This window comes from Macaca mulatta, chromosome 18, assembly GCF_049350105.2.
Source record: "Macaca mulatta isolate MMU2019108-1 chromosome 18, T2T-MMU8v2.0, whole genome shotgun sequence".
Lineage (NCBI taxonomy): Eukaryota > Metazoa > Chordata > Mammalia > Primates > Cercopithecidae > Macaca > Macaca mulatta.
The window spans coordinates 22264446-22285394 of NC_133423.1; the positions used below are offsets into that span (position 1 = coordinate 22264446).

Here is a 20949-nt window from a genome sequence, read left to right on the forward strand (position 1 = left end):
AGGTGGGCCGGGCACGGTGGCTCACACCTTAATCCCAGCACTTTGGTAGGCAGAGGCCGGTGGCTCACTTGAGGCCACGAGTTCAAGATGGGCCTGGCCAATATGGTGAAACCCTATCTCTACCAAAAATACAAAAATTAGCCGGACATGGTGGTGCGTGCCTGTAGTCTTAGCTACTCGGGAGGCTGTGGCGAGAGAATCACTTGAACGTGGAAGGTGGAGGTTGCAGTGAGCCAAGATCATGCCACCGCACTCTAGCCTGCGCAACAGAGACTGTCTCACACAAAGAAACCAAAAACTGAAAAAAGAAATTGGTAACATGTTTATTTTCCCCTTCAACTGCTTGGCTTATAATCTCTGAATACTTTTCCCCCTCTGGAATGTTTTTTTTTTTGAGACAGGGCTCGCTCTGTCACATACGCTGGAGAGTGGTGATGTGATCACACTTACTACAGTCTCAAACTCCCAGGCTCAAGCCGTCCTCCCACCTAAGCCTCGCGAGTAGCTGGCAATAGAGGTGCACACCATAATGCCTGGCTAATTTTTAAAATTTTTATAGAGATGGGGGTCTGACAATGTTGCCTAGGTTGGTCTCAAACTTCTGTGCTCAAGTGATTCTCCTGCCTCAGCCTCCCCAAATGCTGGGATTACAGGCACGAGCCACTGTACCTGGCCCCGAATATATATATATTTTTTAATTGAGATGGAATCTTGCTGTGTTGCCCAGGCTGGTCTTGAATTCCTGGGCTCAAGAATCCTCCTACCTCAGCCTCCCAAAGTGCTAGGATTACAGGTGTGAGCCACCATGCCCAGCCATGGAATAATTTTTAATTAAGTAATCCGGAAGATCCAAAGGGAGAAGCAGCAAAGTTCTGTTTCAAAATTGGATGATTTGTGAAAAATTTCATACAACTGCTTTTGCTTTTCAGTACTAAGACAGGGGTCAGACACAAAGCACCCAAAACTCAAAATAAGGGCTAGATTTAACTGTATTATTTATCATGATACTATTAGACCTTTACTTATTTTGTACAATGAGTGGGCTGTTACCCATGAAGGGCACAATGTACATGGCACTGAGCTGAGTGTGCTCCACGTACACTGCAGGCTCTTCCTGCCTGGGCACTTCTAGGTAAGCAGACATGGTAGGACTGAAAAAGACCAGTGAAAAGCAAAACTTTCTAAGACATTTATAAAAAGTTCAAATATCCTCACAGCACATACTGGGATGCTATTCACTGCTATGACAATTTGGTACATATCATATATGGGTGAGCATGGTGCTTTTTATTAAGTTTTAAAACAGTTAAAATGTACTTAAAAATGAAATTGAAATAAAACACTGTAGAGTTTCTGGAGCACCTTACTGGATCTCAGTTGGAATATAACTGATGTAATCCAAAGGTTTTTTTTTTTTTTTTTTTTTTTTAAAAAGCAGAGACTTTCCTTCAAATGTGAGCTTCAGAAGAAGCCTAATGTAGAAAACAAATAAAAGTGGAATTTCTCTGGTTGAAGTGGGAGGGTGGCAGGAAGTCCAAAGCCCTGGCTGGTTATGTTAAATGGAAAAGTGGCTAAGTCAAGTGATCTAACTAACATAGCTACACAGATAAAAACATGAAAATAAATATGGCTGACAGTTGGCCAAACACCTTATACCCAAACTGCCATCACTGGAACATCCATGAAACTCCATTTTCTAGTGGTGCTAGTTTGTAAAAGAATTACTTTCTTCCTTTTTATTTGTATTTTTTATTTTGAAGACAGGGTCTCGCTATGTTGCTCAGGCTGGTCTTGAACTCCCGGCCTTAAGTGATCCTCCTGCCTCAGCTTCCTAAGTGCTGGGATTACAGGTTTGAGCCACCATGCCTGACCAAGTTACCTTCTTTCTGCTATGGCTTATAAAATGTTTTTTTCAAAAACCACAGTGCAATCTACCAAAATAATAGGTACTTATTCAGCATCTGACATATGCATAACATTATACCAGCAGGCAGGGAAAGAACAGATAGAAATGGAAGATGTGGCATTAGAACCCCTAGGATCACATCCTTAAATCAGGATTTTAAAACTACTAAGTTCATTAAGGAAAAAAAATGAACTCAGCTTTTTCCAGCAGTATCTAAACATTTCTGTAAAGTTTTCTCACTCCCATCCTGGGAGAGACTGCTCACTGGACACCTCCCCACCACCCCTCCACGCCCCCCACCCACCCCCAAATAGGGAGATTCGCCAGCACCAAGGCACTGGGCACAGAAGCAAAGCAGAGATCTGAGGATTCAACTTTTAATGACTGTGCCTAGGCTTAGCCTTGTAGTCTAAGTAATGCTGCACAGATGGTGGAGAGCTACGTCAAAAGGGAAAGAAAGATGACATTAAATAGCAGAAGTGTTGCTGAATGTTATATTAATATAAAAATTGTTTTATAAAGTAGATACTAATTCCAAACCCACATAATAAGAATTAAACAATCACCAGAGAGGGAATCCTGAATAGGTGTGTCCCCCCTGCTCTTTTTTCTGAGTAGTTCCTCTTTATTTTTTACCTTCTGCAACTTCATCCAGTAACACAGTGATTTTCTTATCTTCTAATAATCTATCTTTCAAAAATTTCATAAAGATTCCATTTGCTAATCCAGAATGCTGGATTTCAAAAGCTTCTGCTCCTTGACACCTTAAAAATAGAAAAAGAAGTTAAACCAGGCACAGAAAGGCAAATACTGTATGTTCTCACTTATATGTGGATGCTAATAAAAATGAACTCAGAGAAGCAGCCAGCAGAATGGTGATTACCAGAGGCTGGGAGGTGGGCACGGCACAGGGACTGTTAGTCACAGGGTACAATGTTTCAGTTAGGAGGAAAAAAATGGTAAGTATTTGAGGTGATATGTGAATTAACTTGATTCAATCATTCCACATTGAATACGTACATCATAGCATATCTTTGTATCCCATAAATACCTACAATTATAACTTGTCAATATCCAATAAAAATAATTTTTTAAAAAGAAAATGTTAGAAAAACAAACACTTGCCACATGGGACTTCTGTGTACACTGATGAGCCTCATTTTCTCTTCTGCCTCTCACATGACATCAATAATTAAAGAGTTAATCTTTAAGCAGGAACTACATGCCCAATTTGGGCTTAATAATAAGATACCACGATATGGAATGCTAAAGTTGACGATTTAAAATTTTCTACCAAGAACATCAAGGAGGTAAATTTATGCCTACATGTCTATAGGTATTTTCTAGGCCTCTAATCTAGAATCAAAAAGACCTCAGGAGCCAGGCACAGTGGCACATGCCTGTAATCCCAGCGACTCAGAAGACTGAGGCAGGAGGATTGCTTGAGCCCAGGAGCAGTGAGCTATGATGGCGCCTCTGCACTCCAGCCTGGGCGACAGAGTTAAGACCCCTGCTCCTAAAAAGCAAAAGCAAACAAAAAGATATCAAAGAATAAAGGAAACTTCAACGTAAACATAAAATTTTCTTACGTGGCATATCCAAACACAATATTGGCGGTGACTTTTAGTGCATCCAAGATTGGAATGGTATCATCGTAGTCATTTCTATTCAACGGAGGCAGAGAAGAGCAGACAGAAATATGAAAAGTTAAAGATCATCCTTAAAAGAGTATAAATAATGAGATAATACAACAGTATTTTAGAATACATAATTTAAAATTATAGATTCAAAATCTTTCATCTAGGTAGCTACATATCTACCCAAAATAACCCACTAACTCCTTGTTAGCTTTAAAACCGGAGTTGCATTTGAACTCTGGCATTGGATTTTGATTCGTAAATGCTGAGCAAGCAAAAAATAGTAAGTCTAGAGGCACTGGTTCTATTTCTTAGAAAGGCAATGGCAGATAAATGGGATCCAAACCTCCAAACATCTGCTTCGGCTACTCATTCTGTATCTGGAAGACCAGGACTGACTAGTGACCAGAAATCCCAACTCCATGGGTGCTGGTTTTGTTAATTCCTGAGGGAATAACTACAATGATTATTAAAGTCATCTAAAGGCATTCTGGAGAGTTGAATCCCCTGTAGTATGAGTAAATGCCCATGCCCTTTAGTTCTTTATGTTCTATAGCAAATATGAAGAGTTAAAATAATTAGATATACATGGAGTAAATATATTTTTCTCTAGTTTTGTTCTTCCAGTTTCGATGTATAAACTAAAATTCACACACGCAAATGGCTGTTAGCATTTCGCATGTTTCTCTAGTTTGTCAAGGTTGATATTTAACTCCAACAATTGTTTAATAAAGATTAGAAAATTTACCTTTTCCTACACATATCCAATAAGAATACATTAAGTCCAGTTTCTTTTTCTTGCATCAATTTCAGTATATTTTGTACACACAGACAATTTTCAGACCTATATGGATTTGGAGCATCAACAGGGACCATGAAGCTGTTCCCAAAATTTTCATAACCATGTCCTGCATAATACAATAACCCTTTGAAAAGAGGAAAATAAAAGAGAGGTAGATTTCAATTCTAAATGCACTGTGAACATACAGACTGCATAACTTTTTGTAAAAAAAAAAACCATGACTTTAATTTTCTTCAAGGTGATGTGAGCATATGTAAGAAATACCCAATTACAAATATAGACAATGTTAATTTGCATTTAAAATTATTGTAACAGGTCAGGCATGATGGCTCACACCTATAATCCCAGCACTTTGGGAGGCCAAGGCAGGGAGATCACTTGAGGTCAGGGGTTTGAAACCAGCCTGGCCAATGTGGTGAAACCCCATCTCTCCTAAAAATACAGAAATTGGCTTGGCGTTGTGGTGGGCACCTGTAATCCCAGCTACTTGGGAGGCTGAGGCAGAAGAATCACTTGAACCTGGGAGGTGGAGGTTGCTATGAGCTGAGATCATGCCGCTGCACTCCAGCCTGGGCGACAGAGCAAAACTCCGTCTCAGAAAAATAATAAATAAAAAAAGTATTACCAACAATCTGTACTTAAAATTTGCATTTTAAGACAGTAACAAAATGCTGTCTGAAGTATATCCTAATTTATAAAAGTAATATATTTGTAACCAATAGTATAATCTAAAATACAATTTTATTTTATGATATATAAAAAAGAATGCAGCTAGGATTTCTCTCCTGACTCATTTGTCTCCTCCATGAAGCTAGGAGTTCTGTTAGGGCAGAGACAGTCTTACATTTATTTATTTGTGTATTCCTGGCATACAGCAGGAGCTTAGGAAGTATTTAACAGATGAACAAACACACACAATTCAGATGAACAGCACCTGCAATATGAAGTTAAGAAACTCCACAGGTATTACCATAAACATTAGTTAAGGGTTATTAAAATATAAAGGTAGTTTTATAATCAGAGATGGGAAATCTGATTTCACAGATTACTGTTTTTTTCTTTTTGCTATGAGGTATGAATACCAATCTTCCATCTAGAGTCTTTTGAATTAATAATCTAAAATTTGCGATATTTTTAGGACTCAATAGATGAATCATATTTCCTTACTGAGAAATGATACTATAAAAACTAACACAACTCAATGTTTTCTTGAAAATAATTTTGTTTTGGCTGTAAAAAACAACAAAAATATCAGTCTGAACTTCTTCATAAAAATACTGGACAAAACACTTTTGAAGATATCCTCCCCTCTGCTTGCAATTTCTGGAGCCCACTAATTTTGCTCTCTCAATATTCTGGATTTAATTATTTCTTTACACGGTATTTTAAAGCAAACAGTAAAAGCCATTTAGATAGGGAATCCGAAATAGCTAATCCATTGTAATTATGGCCCCGACTCCTAGCAGAGACTGTGGCTTTGAGAATTAAAGACAATTTGCTGCATGTGGTCCTACAGGACAAAATCCACGTCGTCTGTTTTTTTTGAATTTCTATTAAAATGAGAAAAATGGTTCTTTCAAATACAACATTTCAGCTAAAATGAGAAAATAGATACAGCCATTTATCAAGTGTGGGTTCCAGCTCATGTGTGCTCTGGAAGTTATCACATAGGCACTGAGAGATGAAAAAGAAGGACGAAGACAAAGTTCCTAACCTCTAAGCAGGAGACCGGGAGATTCATGTATGGAGATTCACACATGTTTATGTTATCAAGCAACAATGAAAGCCATCATATAATTAAATGCCATAAGTCATGTTAGTGGAACAACCACCGTGTATGTATGAAATGAATAAAGTACAGAGAGGAATATCAGTATGAAGTGAAACAACAGGGGATGGTCTTAAGAGAGGGAAAGGCTAGAAATCTGGAAAGGCAGAGAGAGAGCAAGGTAGATTATGGGCAGGAGAACAGAAATAAACAGATAGGACCTGGAATGAAAGCTAACAGAAAAGAGACTAGCTTAGCAAAAAACTAAATTACTGTTGTGAATGAAAATAAGACAGCACACATAGGGAATTTTATTTTATTTATTTATTTATTTATTTATTTATTTATTTATTTTTTGAGACGGAGTCTCACGCTGTTGCCCAGGCTGGAGTGCAGTGGCGCGATCTCGGCTCACTGCAAGCTCCAGGCTCACTGCAAGCTCCGCCTCCCGGGTTCCCGCCATTCTCCTGCCTCAGCCTCCTGAGTAGCTGGGACTACAGGTGCCCGCCACCGCGCCCGGCTAATTTTTTGTATTTTTAGTAGAGACGGGGTTTCACTGTGGTCTCGATCTCCTGACCTTGTGATCCGCCCGCCTCGGCCTCCCAAAGTGCTGGGATTACAGGCTTGAGCCACCGCGCCCGGCCGGGGAATTTTAAAAAGGAGTGCACAGATAGGTTTTAAAAATAATGACCAAAAGAATGGATTTAATTCAATAAACGACAAAGATCAGGTAACTGAAAAGACAACCCACACAACAGGAGAAAATATTTGCAAATCATTTATCTGATAAGGACAGCTTGTATCCAGAATAAAGAACTCTTCCACTCATCAGTAAAAAGACTAATGACGGCCGGGCGTGGTGGCTCACACCTGTAATCCCAGCACTTTGGGAGGCCAAGGCGGGTGGATCACCTGAGGTCATGAGTTCAAGACCAGCCTGGCCAACATGGTGAAACCCCATTTCTACTAAAAATACAAAAACCCAGCCAAGTGTGGTGGTGGGAGCCTGTAATCCCAGCTACTCAGGAGGCTAAAACAGGAGAATCGCTTGAACCCAGGAGGCGGAGGATGCACTGAGCCAAGATCCCGCCACTGTACTCCAGCCTGGGCAACAGAGCAAGACTCTATCTCGAAAAAAAAAAAAAAAAAAAAAAAAAGACTAATGACTTGATTTAAAAATAGGCAAAGATCTGATGCTTCTCCAAAGAGGATGTATGAGTGGCAAATATGCACATGAAAAGATGCTCAACATCATTAGCCAGTAGTGAAATGCAAATCCAAGTCATTTCACACTCACCAGGATGGCTACAATAAAAAGACAGACAAGAACAAGTGTTGGCAAGGATGCAGAGAAATTGGAACCCTCATTCATTTCTGGCGGCACAAATGTAAAATGGTGTAAGAACTTTGGAAAGAGTTTCGCAGTTCCTCAAAAAGTTAAATACAGATTACCATATGACCCAGGAATTTCACTCCCAGGTACATACCGAAGAGAAATGGAGACTATGTTCACATAAGAATGTGTACACAAATGCTCACAGCAGTATTATTCATAACGTCCAAAAATGTCCATGAGATGATAAATGATAAACAAAATACAGCATATAATTGAATATTATCTACTCCTAAAATAATGAAGTTCTAGTACATGCTGCAATATGAACGAACTTTGAAAACATTATGCGAAGTGAAAGAAGGCAGACATAAAAGGCCACATATTGGGTGATTCCATTTATATGAAATGTCCAGAAGAGGCAAATCCAGAGAAACAGAATATAGATTTGTGGTTGCCAGGGGCTGGTGTAAGGAGGAATGGGAGTGACTGTTGATGGATACAGGGTTTCTTTTTGGGATGATGGAAATGTTCTGAAGTTAGGTAGTGGTGACTGATGCCCCACCTTTGTGAAGATACTGAAATCACTGAATTATACACTTAGAAAATAGAGTACAACTTATACTCCTCTATCAAGTATTCAAAACATAACTCTATTTTCCATCAGTCTCTTTACTGCTTCAAGAGCAAGACAAACTTATTTTTAACCTCCACAACTTTGCTCAAGTTACTCTATCTCCTTTCTATCTACTCTCCTCAAGGGTTATTTCCAAAGGTCAGAATCCTTAGCAAGTTACTACCTGGTAACCACTACCTGGTAACTGGTTTGTGGCTTTCTAACACACTTCAAATTCTCCCTACCTTGAAATGCTGTAGCAGCACTTTCTGACAATCACATACAGGCTTTTCCTGATATTGTATAGTCCTATGTCTACTTAGTTTTTCTGATAAGAAATCATAATGACACTAATCTTTTACATTTGCACACTCTGAGTAGCTCTTATCTGAAATGTTTGGGACCAGGAGTGTTTTGGATTTGGGGTTTTCAGATTAGAGATACTCAACCTGTATATTTTCTTGGTTTTCAAAGGACTTTCATACACACAATTTAATTTTAATCTATATAATAACTTTAAATGATTTCTATCCTTATTTTATAGATGAGAAAATTAAATTACAAAGATTAAGTGATTTGCTTAAAATCACAGAGTTGATGTATGTTTTGACTCCATAGATAGTGTTTTTTCTCATTGTATTAAAGGACAATAATTTTCTTTTTTTGAGATGGAGTTTCACTCTTGTTGCTCAGGCTGGAGTGCAATGGTGCGATTTCAGCTCACTGCAACCTCCCGGGTTCAAGTGATTCTCCTGCCTCAGCCTCCTGAGTAGCTGGGATTACAGGCATACACCACCACGCCTCGCTAATTTTATATTTTTAGTAGAGACAGGGTTTCTCCATGTTGGTCAGGCTGGTCTCAAATTCCAGACCTCAGGTGATCTGCCTGCCTCGGCCTCTCAAAGTGTTGGGATTACAGGCGTGAGCCACTGTGCCCGGCCTGGGACTAAAACTTTCTTAAAAGGACAGATCATGATCTGTATTCACTATTATTTCCCTCAGCACACAGCATACTCCTTCCTCTGGACTGTCGATGTAACGAAAATAACTCAGCAAATACTTACTGAATTGCATTAAATTAACAATGCAAACCAATCAAGACAGTCTCAGATCTGGAGTTCTCTTTTCAAGGGTCTTTTAGTAGAAATGGTACCATTTCAACAACTGGTATTACTTAGAGACAACTGACAGCAGGCCTAGGTGCTGCCTCCCTCATGTCAGGTAATATGTTTGGCTCCAGCAAGACTTGACTGGGGTGAAGACACAACTCTGAGGGAAGGCTTAGCTTCCATTCATACAGGGAAAAGCTGAATGTTTTTCTGTTACATTAATGCCACATGCCCAGCCCTGCAACTGCTGAATGAAATTAAGGCACTTAACACCAACATATGTTTTTTCTTTCCCAAAATGTCTTATGAAAAGGGTAACTATTCTGTATCAAAGTCTGCAACCAAATTATATTGAGGGGAACTAAGTACTTTTGTGTAAAATGAACTAGTCCAAATCATTTTAAAAAAAATTTTATGTATTTATTTATTTGAGACAGGGTCTTGCCCCGTTGCCCATTGCCCATACTGGAGTGCAGCAGTGCAATCACAGCTCACTGTAGCTTCGACCTCACAGGCTCAAGCTATCCTCCCACCTCAGCCTCCCAAGTAGCTGGGACCACAGGCGTGTGCCACCATGCCTGGCTAATTTTTAAATTTTTTGTAGAGATGAGGTCTCACTATATTGTTCAGGCTGGTCTTGAACTCCTGGGCTCAAACAACCCTCCCACCTTCGCTTCCCAGAGTGTTAGGATTATAGATGTGAGCCACTGTGCATGGCCCAAATCACTGTTGTTGTTGTTGTTTTAAATTCCATCTCTAGTACTGCTTATTTATTTAACTATCCTATTACTCAAGGATAGAGAAGAAAATATGTGTTTTTTTACAAATGTCAAAAAACTTACTATACTTAGAAATATAGTTCTGCAAATTAGATCTTTAGGGAATTTTATTTCTTGGGAGGATGATTCAAGAACATAGTCATGGATATTTATTTTTGCCTACAGAGAAAATAATCGTTTAAATGAAAAACTTTTCCACTCAACTGAATATGCACTCCACGTAGCACGTGAGGGGCCGATAAGCACAACCACCACCACCCCAGCAGGCTTACACAGCACTTACTATGTGCCAGGCACTGTTCCAAGAAAGGTCACTAGTTATATTGCCTCACACAATCCTCATAACAAGGTAGGTAATATTAACAACCCTCTTTCACAGATGGGAAAACTGAGACATGAAGAGGTTTAAAAGCTCATCCAAACTGAAATGCCTAGTAAGTGACAGAACCGAAATACGGATGCTGGCCAGCCTTGCTACTGTGCTATATAATACTGTCTATAATCTACTGCTGGCTTTTTAGGGAACTTGACTCTCAGACAATGTAAAATGTCAGTGCACTGGTTTTTCACTGTTTTACTACAATATAGCTTCAAACTCCCCAACTTTTTTTTCTCAAAATAAAAACCTTAGGCAGGCCGGGGCACGGTGGCTCACGCCTGTAATCCCAGCATTTTGGGAGGCCAAGGTGGGTGGATCCTGAGGTCAGGAGATGGAGCAAGACCATCCTGGCTAACACAGTGAAAGCCCGTCTCTACTACAAATACAAAAAATTAGCCAGGTGTTGGTGGCACGTGCCTGTAATCACAGCCGCTTGGGGGGCTGAGGCAGGAGAATCGCTTGAACCCAGGAGGCAGAGCTTGCAGTGAGCCAAGATCACGCCACTGCACTCCAGCCTGGGCGACAGAGCGAGACTCCGTATCAAAAAACTAAACAAAAAACCCCACAAAAAACCTTAAAAACCTAAAAAAAAAGAACCCCTCAAAAAACCTTTGGAAGACCCTTAACACACAGAAACTGATTAAAGCTGGGTTTCTCTCATTGAAGCCTGAAGTAGAATGCTACCTAGTCCAAATCACCAATCTAAAGATGAAAAAGTGCTTGAATGTCTTTAATCAATTGACAGGAAATGACAATAATAATGGGTACAATATTTTGAGCACTTTTAGTGTGCCAGGCACAGGGATAATTATTTTGTCTTATCCTGTTAACCTCATTAATTTAGTTCTATCCATTTTGTAGATTCCTTTTGGCTTAGAAAAGTTAAAGAACCACAGTCACACAGCTAGTTAGCAGAAAGTCAAAGCTTCGAACCCAGGCTAACTACACTAAGGCCCACTGCTTAACCACTGAGCTACGTGAACTCAACAGCTGCTCTGCTGCAGGTCAAATAACACTTTTGCCATATTCCGACCAGACTCCTTTACTGTTCTTCTACACGAATGCACAGCAAAGCTGCAGCAAGCAATGAACACAGAAAGGCTATGTGGGGACAGATCTCAGGCCAAAGGGTTACTTTTTATCCTGGCCATCTATACAACATAACTAGAAATCCTTCTCCTTATTTATATTTAAAGACATGTAGTGTAAGTCAGTTATTTCTGATTTGGGTTCCTGTTTTTTATGTTTATATATGTTTAAAACTGAATTATTGTCTGTTCTGTTGCAACTTTTATTTCTTCTACAAACCTGCATGCAATATAATATAAAAGGGCATGAACTCGAGTTCCTCTGTTCTCCGAATCTAGCTGTTCATGCTGAAATTCCGGTGACTCTGCCTTCCATCTTCCCCCACAGCCCTAGAGCACTGAGTCCCCTGGTAATATCAACTAGCAGTAAAGGCACAGTCCAAAAGAAAAACTAAACGTTTCTTTATGATATGCCCTAAACCCTCAAGCCTGTACCACACTTACATTTAGTGTAGATGTGTCTGATGTTTGGAATATTCACAATACTTCAAAATATAATGCAGCCACCCTGTTAAGACACGAATCAGTAGGATTCAAAAGTTTTCTAGCTTTCTTAAGCTGACATTCTGCTTTAACATGCCTCTTTATTTTGTACTCCAAGACGATGTTTTTATATTGGGGCAAAGCTTCAGCCTAAACTGCAATCTTGTCACAATTTTTAATATTTCTGATTCTCTACTTCACAGGGGCAACTAAAGGATTTGTTTTTGTTATTTTGAGATGGAGTCTCGCTTTGTTGCCCAAGCTGGAGTGCAGTGGCATGATCTTGGCTCAGTGCAACCTCCCCCTACCAGGTTCAAGTGATTCTCCTGCCTCAGTTTCCCAAGTAGCTGGGATTACAGGTGCCCACCATCATGCTGGGCTAATTTTTGTACTTTTAGTAGAGATGGGGTTTCACCACGTTGGTCAGGCTGGTCTCGAACTCCTGACCTCAGGTGATCTGCTGCCCACCTTGGCCTTCCAAAGTGCTGAGATTACAGGTGTGAGCCACCATGCCCTGGCCACAGGATTTGTTTTTACAAGTCAAAAAAAGGGCTTAAAAGCCAAGGTGAAAATATCAATAAGATATGAGAATAAACAACCTAGGTAGTAATTCTTCATATAATTCCCTCAATCTTTAAATACTTCACCGATACAGAAACCTAAACTGATCAATTTTTTTTCCTTACACCTCATCACTTCTAGTGAAGTTTTGGAAGCCTTTTCCTTTTTACGCCACGTAGGCACCTTAAAAGCTGAGATCAATTGTATAATATAAAAACAAACAACACCCCTGATGCCAGATTGAAAATACAGGTTGAGTATCCTTTATCTGAAAGACTTGGGACCAGAAGTGTTTCAGATTTTGGAATGTTTACATACACATAATGAGGTTATCTTGGGGATGCCACCCAAGTCTAAACACGAAACTCATTTATGTTTTTCTTTTCTTTTATTTTTTGAGACCAATATTCCAAGTCTCATTCTGTCGCCTAGGCTGGAGTACAGTGGTGTGATCTTGGTTCACTGCAACCTCGGCCTCCTGGGTTCAAGCAATTCTTGTGTCTCAGCCTCTTGAGTGGCTGGGATTACAGGCATGCACCACCATGCCCAGCTAATTTTTGTGTTTTTATTTTATTTTTTTGAGATGGAGTCTCGCTCTGTCAGCCAGGCTGAAGTGCAGTGGTATGATCTTGGCTTACTACAACCTCCACCTCCCGGGTTTAAACCATTCTCCTGCCTCAACCTCCCGAGTAGCTGGGATTACAGGTGATTGCCACCATACATTTTTAGTAGAGACTGGGTTTCACCATGTTAGATAGGCTGCTCTCGAACTCCTGACCTAGGTGATCTGCCCACCTCGGCCTCCCAAAGTGCTGGGATTACAGGCGTAAGCCATTGTATCCGGCCCAATTTTTGTGTTTTAGTAGAGACGGGGTTTTGCCATGTTGCCCAGGCTGGTCTCCAACTCCTGGGCTCAAGTGATCCACCCACCTCAGCCTCCCAAAGTGCTGAGATTACAGGCATGAGCCACCTCGCCTGGCCTCATTTATATTTCATATACATCTTAAAGACATAGCCTGGAGGTAATTTTATATAATATTTTAATAATTTTGTGCATGATACAAAGTTTTAACTTTGACACCTCATGACTTAAGGTGTAAAATTTTCCACTTGTGGCATCATGTTGGCACTCAAAAAGTTTTAGACTTTGGATTTTCAGATGAGGAATGCTCAACCTGTATAAGCCAATTACCAAGGTGGCATATTTGCACTGTATATTCTTTCAGATTTTCATGAGAAAAAATGGATGGACACGCCCATTAGTCATCACTCCATAAGACTTATAAGCAAAGTTGTATTAACACATCAGCATAATAGCTGAAATCTCACATTTGAGGTGTTTACCTTGTTAACTTCATTTGTCTTTCTCTAAATCCTCATTATTTAGAGAAGGAAACTCATTTAAGTAAGATTTTAAGACTTTCCCCATCCCTTATACAACAGTGTGGTAAATCTTGGGGGGGGGGGAAGCTTTTGTTTCATTAAAAAATCTACTTTGAGAACCATTAAAAATTCTAACCAAACTTGCCTTATCAATCTAATTACAAATAATAAGAGTAAATTTAGAAATTATTAAAATAAAATAACTGGAAAGATACAGGAGCCAAACCAGTACTTTTTGTTTATCATTGTATGCCTAACAACAGGCCTGGAAATGTCACTTCCCTGGCAATCTGATGTTATTGCACAATGTCACAGAAGCACAATCCTGCAAAACACGGTTCAGATGAGCTCAACAGCTGGCCTTCCCATATTGAAAGAAATAAATCACCAAATAAATGATTTGCTACTGATAGCACATTCTGTCTCTTTTGAAATTCTTTACTATATATGCAGTGTTAACATATTTAGGTGAAAGAATGGGAAAAAAAATTTAAACATTTACTGTTAGAATTTTCGTAGAGGTACATTTCTAAGCATATCTGTATAGAATTTCAATTTACAAATTGCTTTTATAGGCCCCATCCACCAACATTTCCTTGTTAAAATCTAGTTCCCACTAAAAGACTAGAAAATACCATGCAATAGTTAGGAAAAGGAAACATACAAAACATACATTCTACTAGAACCTTTTATGCTATCCCCCCAAAGAAAACCCCACATACTGTAGTATTTTCCACATATGAATGTGAATTTTGCTGTGTGGTCATCAAGTTTTACTATACTGTGGCTCTATCAATAAAAAAAAATCACAAAAGATAGGCAAGAATTCTAATAAGAACAGTATGTTTTGACAAAACAAGAAATATAAAAGTAAAGACATGAAGCTAATTAGTTATTCAGATGGAATGAAGATCAAATGTATCATCTTAATAAGAAAAATAAAACTCTTCCATTCAACAACATGCTTACCTTATCTGATTTTCAACTCTTAACCTAACTGGTATAATGAAAAGAATAATGGATAATTGTAAAAACAAACATTATAAATATCTTACCATATACTCCCTTGTCTAAAAGGAGTAAAAACTCATCCACAGCATTACGCATCTCATATTCAGTAAGATCCAACAGTGAAACGACTTTGAAGTCCAGCTGTCTCAGTAAGTTAGTCAATTCGTACACGTCCACCAAAGGAGCTTTGAGCTTGGGGTGCTCACGGTAATTCATATTTCCTATCAAAAGGGCAACCTTGTCCTTTGCTTTGAAAAAAAAAAGAGGGGGTGTTTAAAGAAGATATAAAGATTAGAACAAAACCTATGGAAATGGTATTATAATAAAGAAGTATGCTTTAAGACTGCATTATTTCATTTCAAATAAGATTTCATTATTATTTAATTTCATATTAGAACTATTTATGTAGCAGATCAATATTCTCTGAGGAACACAGATGCTAACAACATCAAACTGAAATTAAACATATTCACACTTCTGAGAGCCAGGCAAAGGATATTTACTAGCTGCATATGAAGCATAATAGTAATTAATATTAAAGTTTACTTTTAATAAATTATAACAAAAGGGATGTAATATTCAACTAGACTTTTGGAGCAAATTTAAACAAGGAGTATCTGAAATTGGGTTCCCATCAAATTAGGTTCTGTTTTGCTGAGAATGGAAGAGGCTAAAATCAAGATAAATAACTAAAAAAGGGACAGAAAGAATTCACATTAGAGTGAATGAAGGGAAATACCAAAGAGAGAGAGAACTTCATTGAGTACTATATTCTCGGTTTCTGCAGTAGCCATGTAGATGTACTATTGCCTCTTCTTAGCATCTTTTAAAAATACTCCTCATTTGACTCAAATGAGGCTATTTCAGGGGTATGTGAAGATTTTGTGTATGAGTACCTTAAAAGTTCATTTTTTGAACTTAGTGCACTGAGACTTTGCTCAAAAATAATATATTCTGATAGAAACAGTTTTTTTGTTCGTAAAAGAAAAAAAGATGTGTATCTATGCCTATAAGTAGCAGCTAGCTTAACCAGGTGTGCAGCCCATCTAACAGTGTGGAAGGCTGGACAGTGCTTATGAGGTCTTCAACACGGTACCTTTCTTTGATAGCCTGGAATGGGGTCAGTGGTTAAAAACTCAAGACCCACTGGTATCAAAGGGAGGAAAAAAATTAAAATTAAAAAAAATAACACACCAAAACCTCAAGACTATTCCGTGACAATAAGAGCCTGTGATGGCTCTTTCTTGAGGGCTGACAGTGGGGCGTGTGCAGCAGCTGTCATGGTAGCAGCAGTGATAGAAATGCCAGGGAGCAGAGAGACAAGGTGACAAGAGTACCTGCAGCACCAGCCAACTGGCTGAAGAGCCGCCTGGCCAGAACTGCAGGCCACCCACCTCTGACACAGGCCAGGACTTGGTAACCAATCCTGTTTATTTGTAAGTTATGAATACTACTCTTACGAAGTTGAAACAGGCATGAATAATCACATTGCTGACTTGACGGCTACAATATGTAATTTCAGATGTTTCAAATCATTGAGATGATTATTTCACCAAAAATCTGCTGAACTTGCTTTTCTTTCCATAGAACACTTAAACCTAGTGTTAAAACTGGCATCAACTTAAAATACTGTGACTTTCTCAAAGGATAAAAAACTCTACTTTGTGAAAAGCCTCAGTAATTTTACATCATGTCATCTTTATTCTGTATGTACATGTTCAGAGATTTCCAGCAAACTGCCCAGTCTTATCAATATATATAACAGTGAAATGATACTTAAGCCACATCATTAATTCAATGAAAAAGCTAAGAATACTCAGCATGGATTTCAATAGGAGGCAGCATAAAACTTAACATCACTTGTATTTCCTTTTGTTTTTGAGATGGAGTTTCGCTCCTGTTGCCCAGGCTGGAGTGCAATGGCACAACCTCGGCTCACTGCAACCTTCTGCCGCCCGGGTTCAAGCAATTCTCCCGCCTCAGCCTCCCGAGTAGCTGGGATTATAGGCATGTGCCACCATGCCTGGCTAATTTTGTATTTTTAGTAGAGATGGGGTTTCTCCACGTTGGTCAGGGTGGTCTCAAACTCCGGACCTCAGGTGATCTGCCCACCTCGGCCTTCCAAAGTGCTGGGATTCCAGGTGTGAGCCACCACGCCTGGCCTTGTATTTCCTTTTCAAAATTTATTTTAAAATAAGCTAGTATTCTTACACTAAAGTACCCACTATAGCAAGACTGTTAGCTGGCTAATCCACAGCACATTTTTTGTGAGTCCATCAATGCTATTAGAATCCAGATCCAACCTCAACAGAGTGACAGACTCAGATCAATCTTCTTCTAAAGTGAGGGGAAATGCGAGAATGCATTGTCTCTGGTTTACATCATTATAGCCCAAATCATAGGTTTACAGAAGAGGTTAAAAAGTTACTGGGGTAGTAAAATGCTTGTAAATCATTCCATTTTTCCATGGAATACCATCATTTAATTATACACATCATAGATTTTTATTGGTAGAAAACAATTATAAGTATATAATAAAAAGAAATCACTGGGTCTTTAGGGAAATACAATTAACTGTCAAACTAAGCATCATGGGATGTTTTTGCTGCTATCAAATCTTTATTCACTGGTTTTGTTATCTCTTTGGGAAAGAAACACTTGGTACAGTTTACAGAATGCACAGGCTCAATAGTGTGAGAACTACAGGTCTTAAAATGTATGTATTGATAATTGTCTATAACACTTCTAAAATTTTTCCCCAATGATAATTTTTAATAGCTAGTTTCTAAGATGTCTTAGAGCATTTCCTTGACTTTAATGGTGAAAAAGATGGAGGGGTAAGTAAGTCTTACCTGTCCAATCTACTTGTAAAACAGTTCCTGGGTGACAGGTGAACTGGGGTGATCGGAAGATGGAGAAGCAGTAGAAAGGGAGACGAAAAAAGACACGACAGAGAAACGAACAATAAAACTTGAATTTGAGGAGGTAAGACTGAGGAATAAAGAAAACTTCAAGATGGCAAATATAAAGCAATTTACAATGGTCTTCAAGTGATAACATAAATGAAGGGAATTTTTCTGTAGAAAAACATTTGCTGTAAGAGCTATCCACAACTTCTTGAACACAAACCATTTATTGGAAAAGTGAAACAAAAATGCCACCGGATTCAGCAAAAGAATAATGAAGCCACTTCAGAAAGACATTTTAACTCGTGATTCTAAACAGCTTCCAAAGTTTAATGTAATATATTCTTCAAAAACTGGTGTTATATCGTTAGTCCCATGTCTAATAATTTTATTATCTTACTTATCTAAAATGAGTTAATATTCAGAAGCACCTAGAAAAGGAGCTGGCATATAGTAAATGCTATTAAGTATTTGTTTAAAAATCTCATGTATTAAATCTTTTAGTGACTCTTCACATCCTACAAAATAAAGTCCCAGTTTGATGGTGTGGGTGAGGAACAGGCAGCTCAGTATTGCTGGAAGGTGGAGGACTAGGGAAGGCGTGGCTGGGGGCTAGACTGGTGATGTAGTTTGGCATTCAAGGCCATCTGCATCCTAGTCCATGCCTATCTTTCCAGCTGTGGTAGCAGGCGGCCCCCAGCAAACCACAGTATCCTTGCCCTTGTGAGTACAGTCACCCTACCTGTGAATCTGGGCTGTATCGTGACTTTCTTTGCGCAACATAATATGTGACTCTGCCAGTTGAGGGTCTAAGCCTTAAGAAGCTCTGACAGTTTCCACTTTGGAGATCCAGCCATGACATAAAGAAAACAGCTACATGGAGAGACCACTCAGGGAGGGACAAGGAACCGAGGGAAAGAGGGAGAGGGAAAGGAAGAGAAGGAAGTTGGGGGGCGGGAAGAGGAGGGGATGATAGAGAGAGACAGGCAAGGAGAGGGAGAGACAGAGTGAGAGGAAGAGAAAGAGAGAGAGAGAGGGAGGGAGATTTTTCAGGCTTCACAGTCTTTCCGCAACCCCCATTAAGGTGCCAGGTATGTAAGCGAAGTCATCTTGAATGTTGCAGTCCCAGCCTCATCTGACTGCAACTGCATGAGAGACCCCAAGAAAGACCAGCAGAACCACCTGCTAAACCCAGTCCAACCCCGAGAACCATGAGAGATAATAAAACTCATGCAGTTCTTAAGCTAGTAAATTTTGCAATGTTATTCAGCACTGAATAACTACATTACCAGTCACTCCTTCCCTGGTTTCCTACCTTCCAACAATACTGAAGTACTTGTTCCTCACCCACACCATCTACTTCATGCCTCCATCCTCACCATGTCTTCACCCTTTTTTCCCTCTCCTTCATTTCTGAATGAACTCTCATCCCATACATTTTCATTTTATCCCCTTGAGAGCTCCCAATTCATCCTTGAAAATTGTCACCTTGGCTTTGCCTCTTAGGATAAAGCCTTCTCTAACTCTCCTAAACTAATCTGATCACCATCTTCTATAAACAATTTCTAGATTCTTTACATATTTCTACTAGGCATGTATCATGTACTATATTATTCATTTAATGTCTGTCTCCTATTAGTATCCCAAAGCCTTGAATTCACAAACCAAGGCTTGTTCTCTTGTTTCATTAAGCAGCAGTTCCCACCCTTTCTGCACCAGGGACCAGTTCTGTGGAAGACAATTTTTCCATGGACAGTGCCAGGGGAGGGGTGGTTTTGAGATGAAATTGTTCCATCTCAGATCATCAGGCATTAGATCCTCCTAAGGAGTGTGCAATAGAGTTCACACTCCTATGAGAATCAAATGCCGCTGCTGATCTGACAGGAGGCAGAGCTCAGATGGGAATGCTCGCTCACTTGCCTCCTGTTGTGTGTCTCAGTTCCTAACAGGCCACGGACTGGTTCTGGTCCACAGCCTGGGGGTGGGGGACGCCTGTCATAAAGCACAGATGAAACATTAGATAAATGTTTGGTGAACTTCCATGATAGAAGTTGACTTGATATTCCATTTATCTTATTCTTTCAATTGGGACATGTTTGAGAAAGAATACCTGGCATAATGGAGCTAACAGAGGCTATGGAATGAGAGACAGCTGGGTTTCAATCCTGTCTCAACCACTAAATTGTATAATCCCGAGCAAGTTTTACTAAACACAGTTTTAAATTTTCATCTACTAAAAATGAGGAAAACTATGTACATCTCAGGGTTAAATTATACATTTCACTAGGTGAAAACACTTAGTTTATTAACATTACTATTAAATGCATACTTGTGATTAAACTATCTTCAACAACTAACCCAGTTACATTTGGATCTTGTCATTTTGTGTACCTAAGACATATGTATGCTCCTCACTATGGAATATGATGGCTATGCCTTTGTTCAGAACACTATTTTAATAGGTATTTCTTAATCAGCAAAGTCTGTCTGGAGATCTAAAGAAAAGACCATAGAGCTGGAATACATGAAAACTTACCACTATGAATGAAACATAGCAGGTTGTTTTTTTTTTTTTTTTTTTTTTTTTTTGAGACAGTCTCGCTCTGTCGCCCAGGCCAGAGTGCAGTGGCCGGATCTCAGCTCACTGCAAGCTCTGCCTCCCGGGTTTCCGCCATTCTCCTGCCTCAGCCTCCCGAGTAGCTGGGACTACAGGCACCCGCCACCTCGCCCGGCTAGTTTTTTTGTATTTTTTTAGTAGAGACGGGGTTTCACCGTGTTAGCCAGGATGGTCTCGATCTCCTGACCTCGTGATCCACCCATCTCGGCCTCCCAAAGTGCTGGGATTACAGGCTTGAGCCACCGCGCCCGGCCTGCAGGTTTTTTTTTTTTTTTTTTTGAGACAGTCTCACTCTGTCGCCCAGACTGGCGTGCAGTGGCATGATCTCCACTCACTGCAACCTCTGCCTCCCAGGTTCAAGCGATTCTCCTGCCTCAGTTTCCCAAGTAGCTGAAACTACGGGCATGTGCCACCACATCTGGCTAATTTTTTTTCTATTTTTAGTAAAGTCGGGGTTTCACCATGTTGGTCAGGCTGGTCTGGAACTCCTGACCTCAGGTGGTCCCCCTGCCTCGGCCTCCCAAAATGCTGGGATTACAGGCGTGAGTCACTGCGACTGGCCTTCATAGCA

General features: G+C 39.6%; 1 protein-coding gene across 2 annotated transcripts in view; it reads right to left on the reverse strand.

Moving 5' to 3' along the window:
- Nucleotides 1-20949, reverse strand: part of MALT1 (MALT1 paracaspase) — an 82727-nt gene that overhangs the window by 14236 nt on the left and 47542 nt on the right. For both annotated transcript variants that reach the window (XM_002800951.4, XM_001086151.5), the window contains 4 exons: nt 14900-15103; nt 4292-4469; nt 3496-3570; nt 2543-2670 (listed from right to left, as the gene is read on the reverse strand). In XM_002800951.4, the coding sequence (XP_002800997.2) occupies nt 2543-2670; nt 3496-3570; nt 4292-4469; nt 14900-15103 (585 nt within the window). The remainder of the gene's footprint in view (nt 1-2542; nt 2671-3495; nt 3571-4291; nt 4470-14899; nt 15104-20949) is intronic.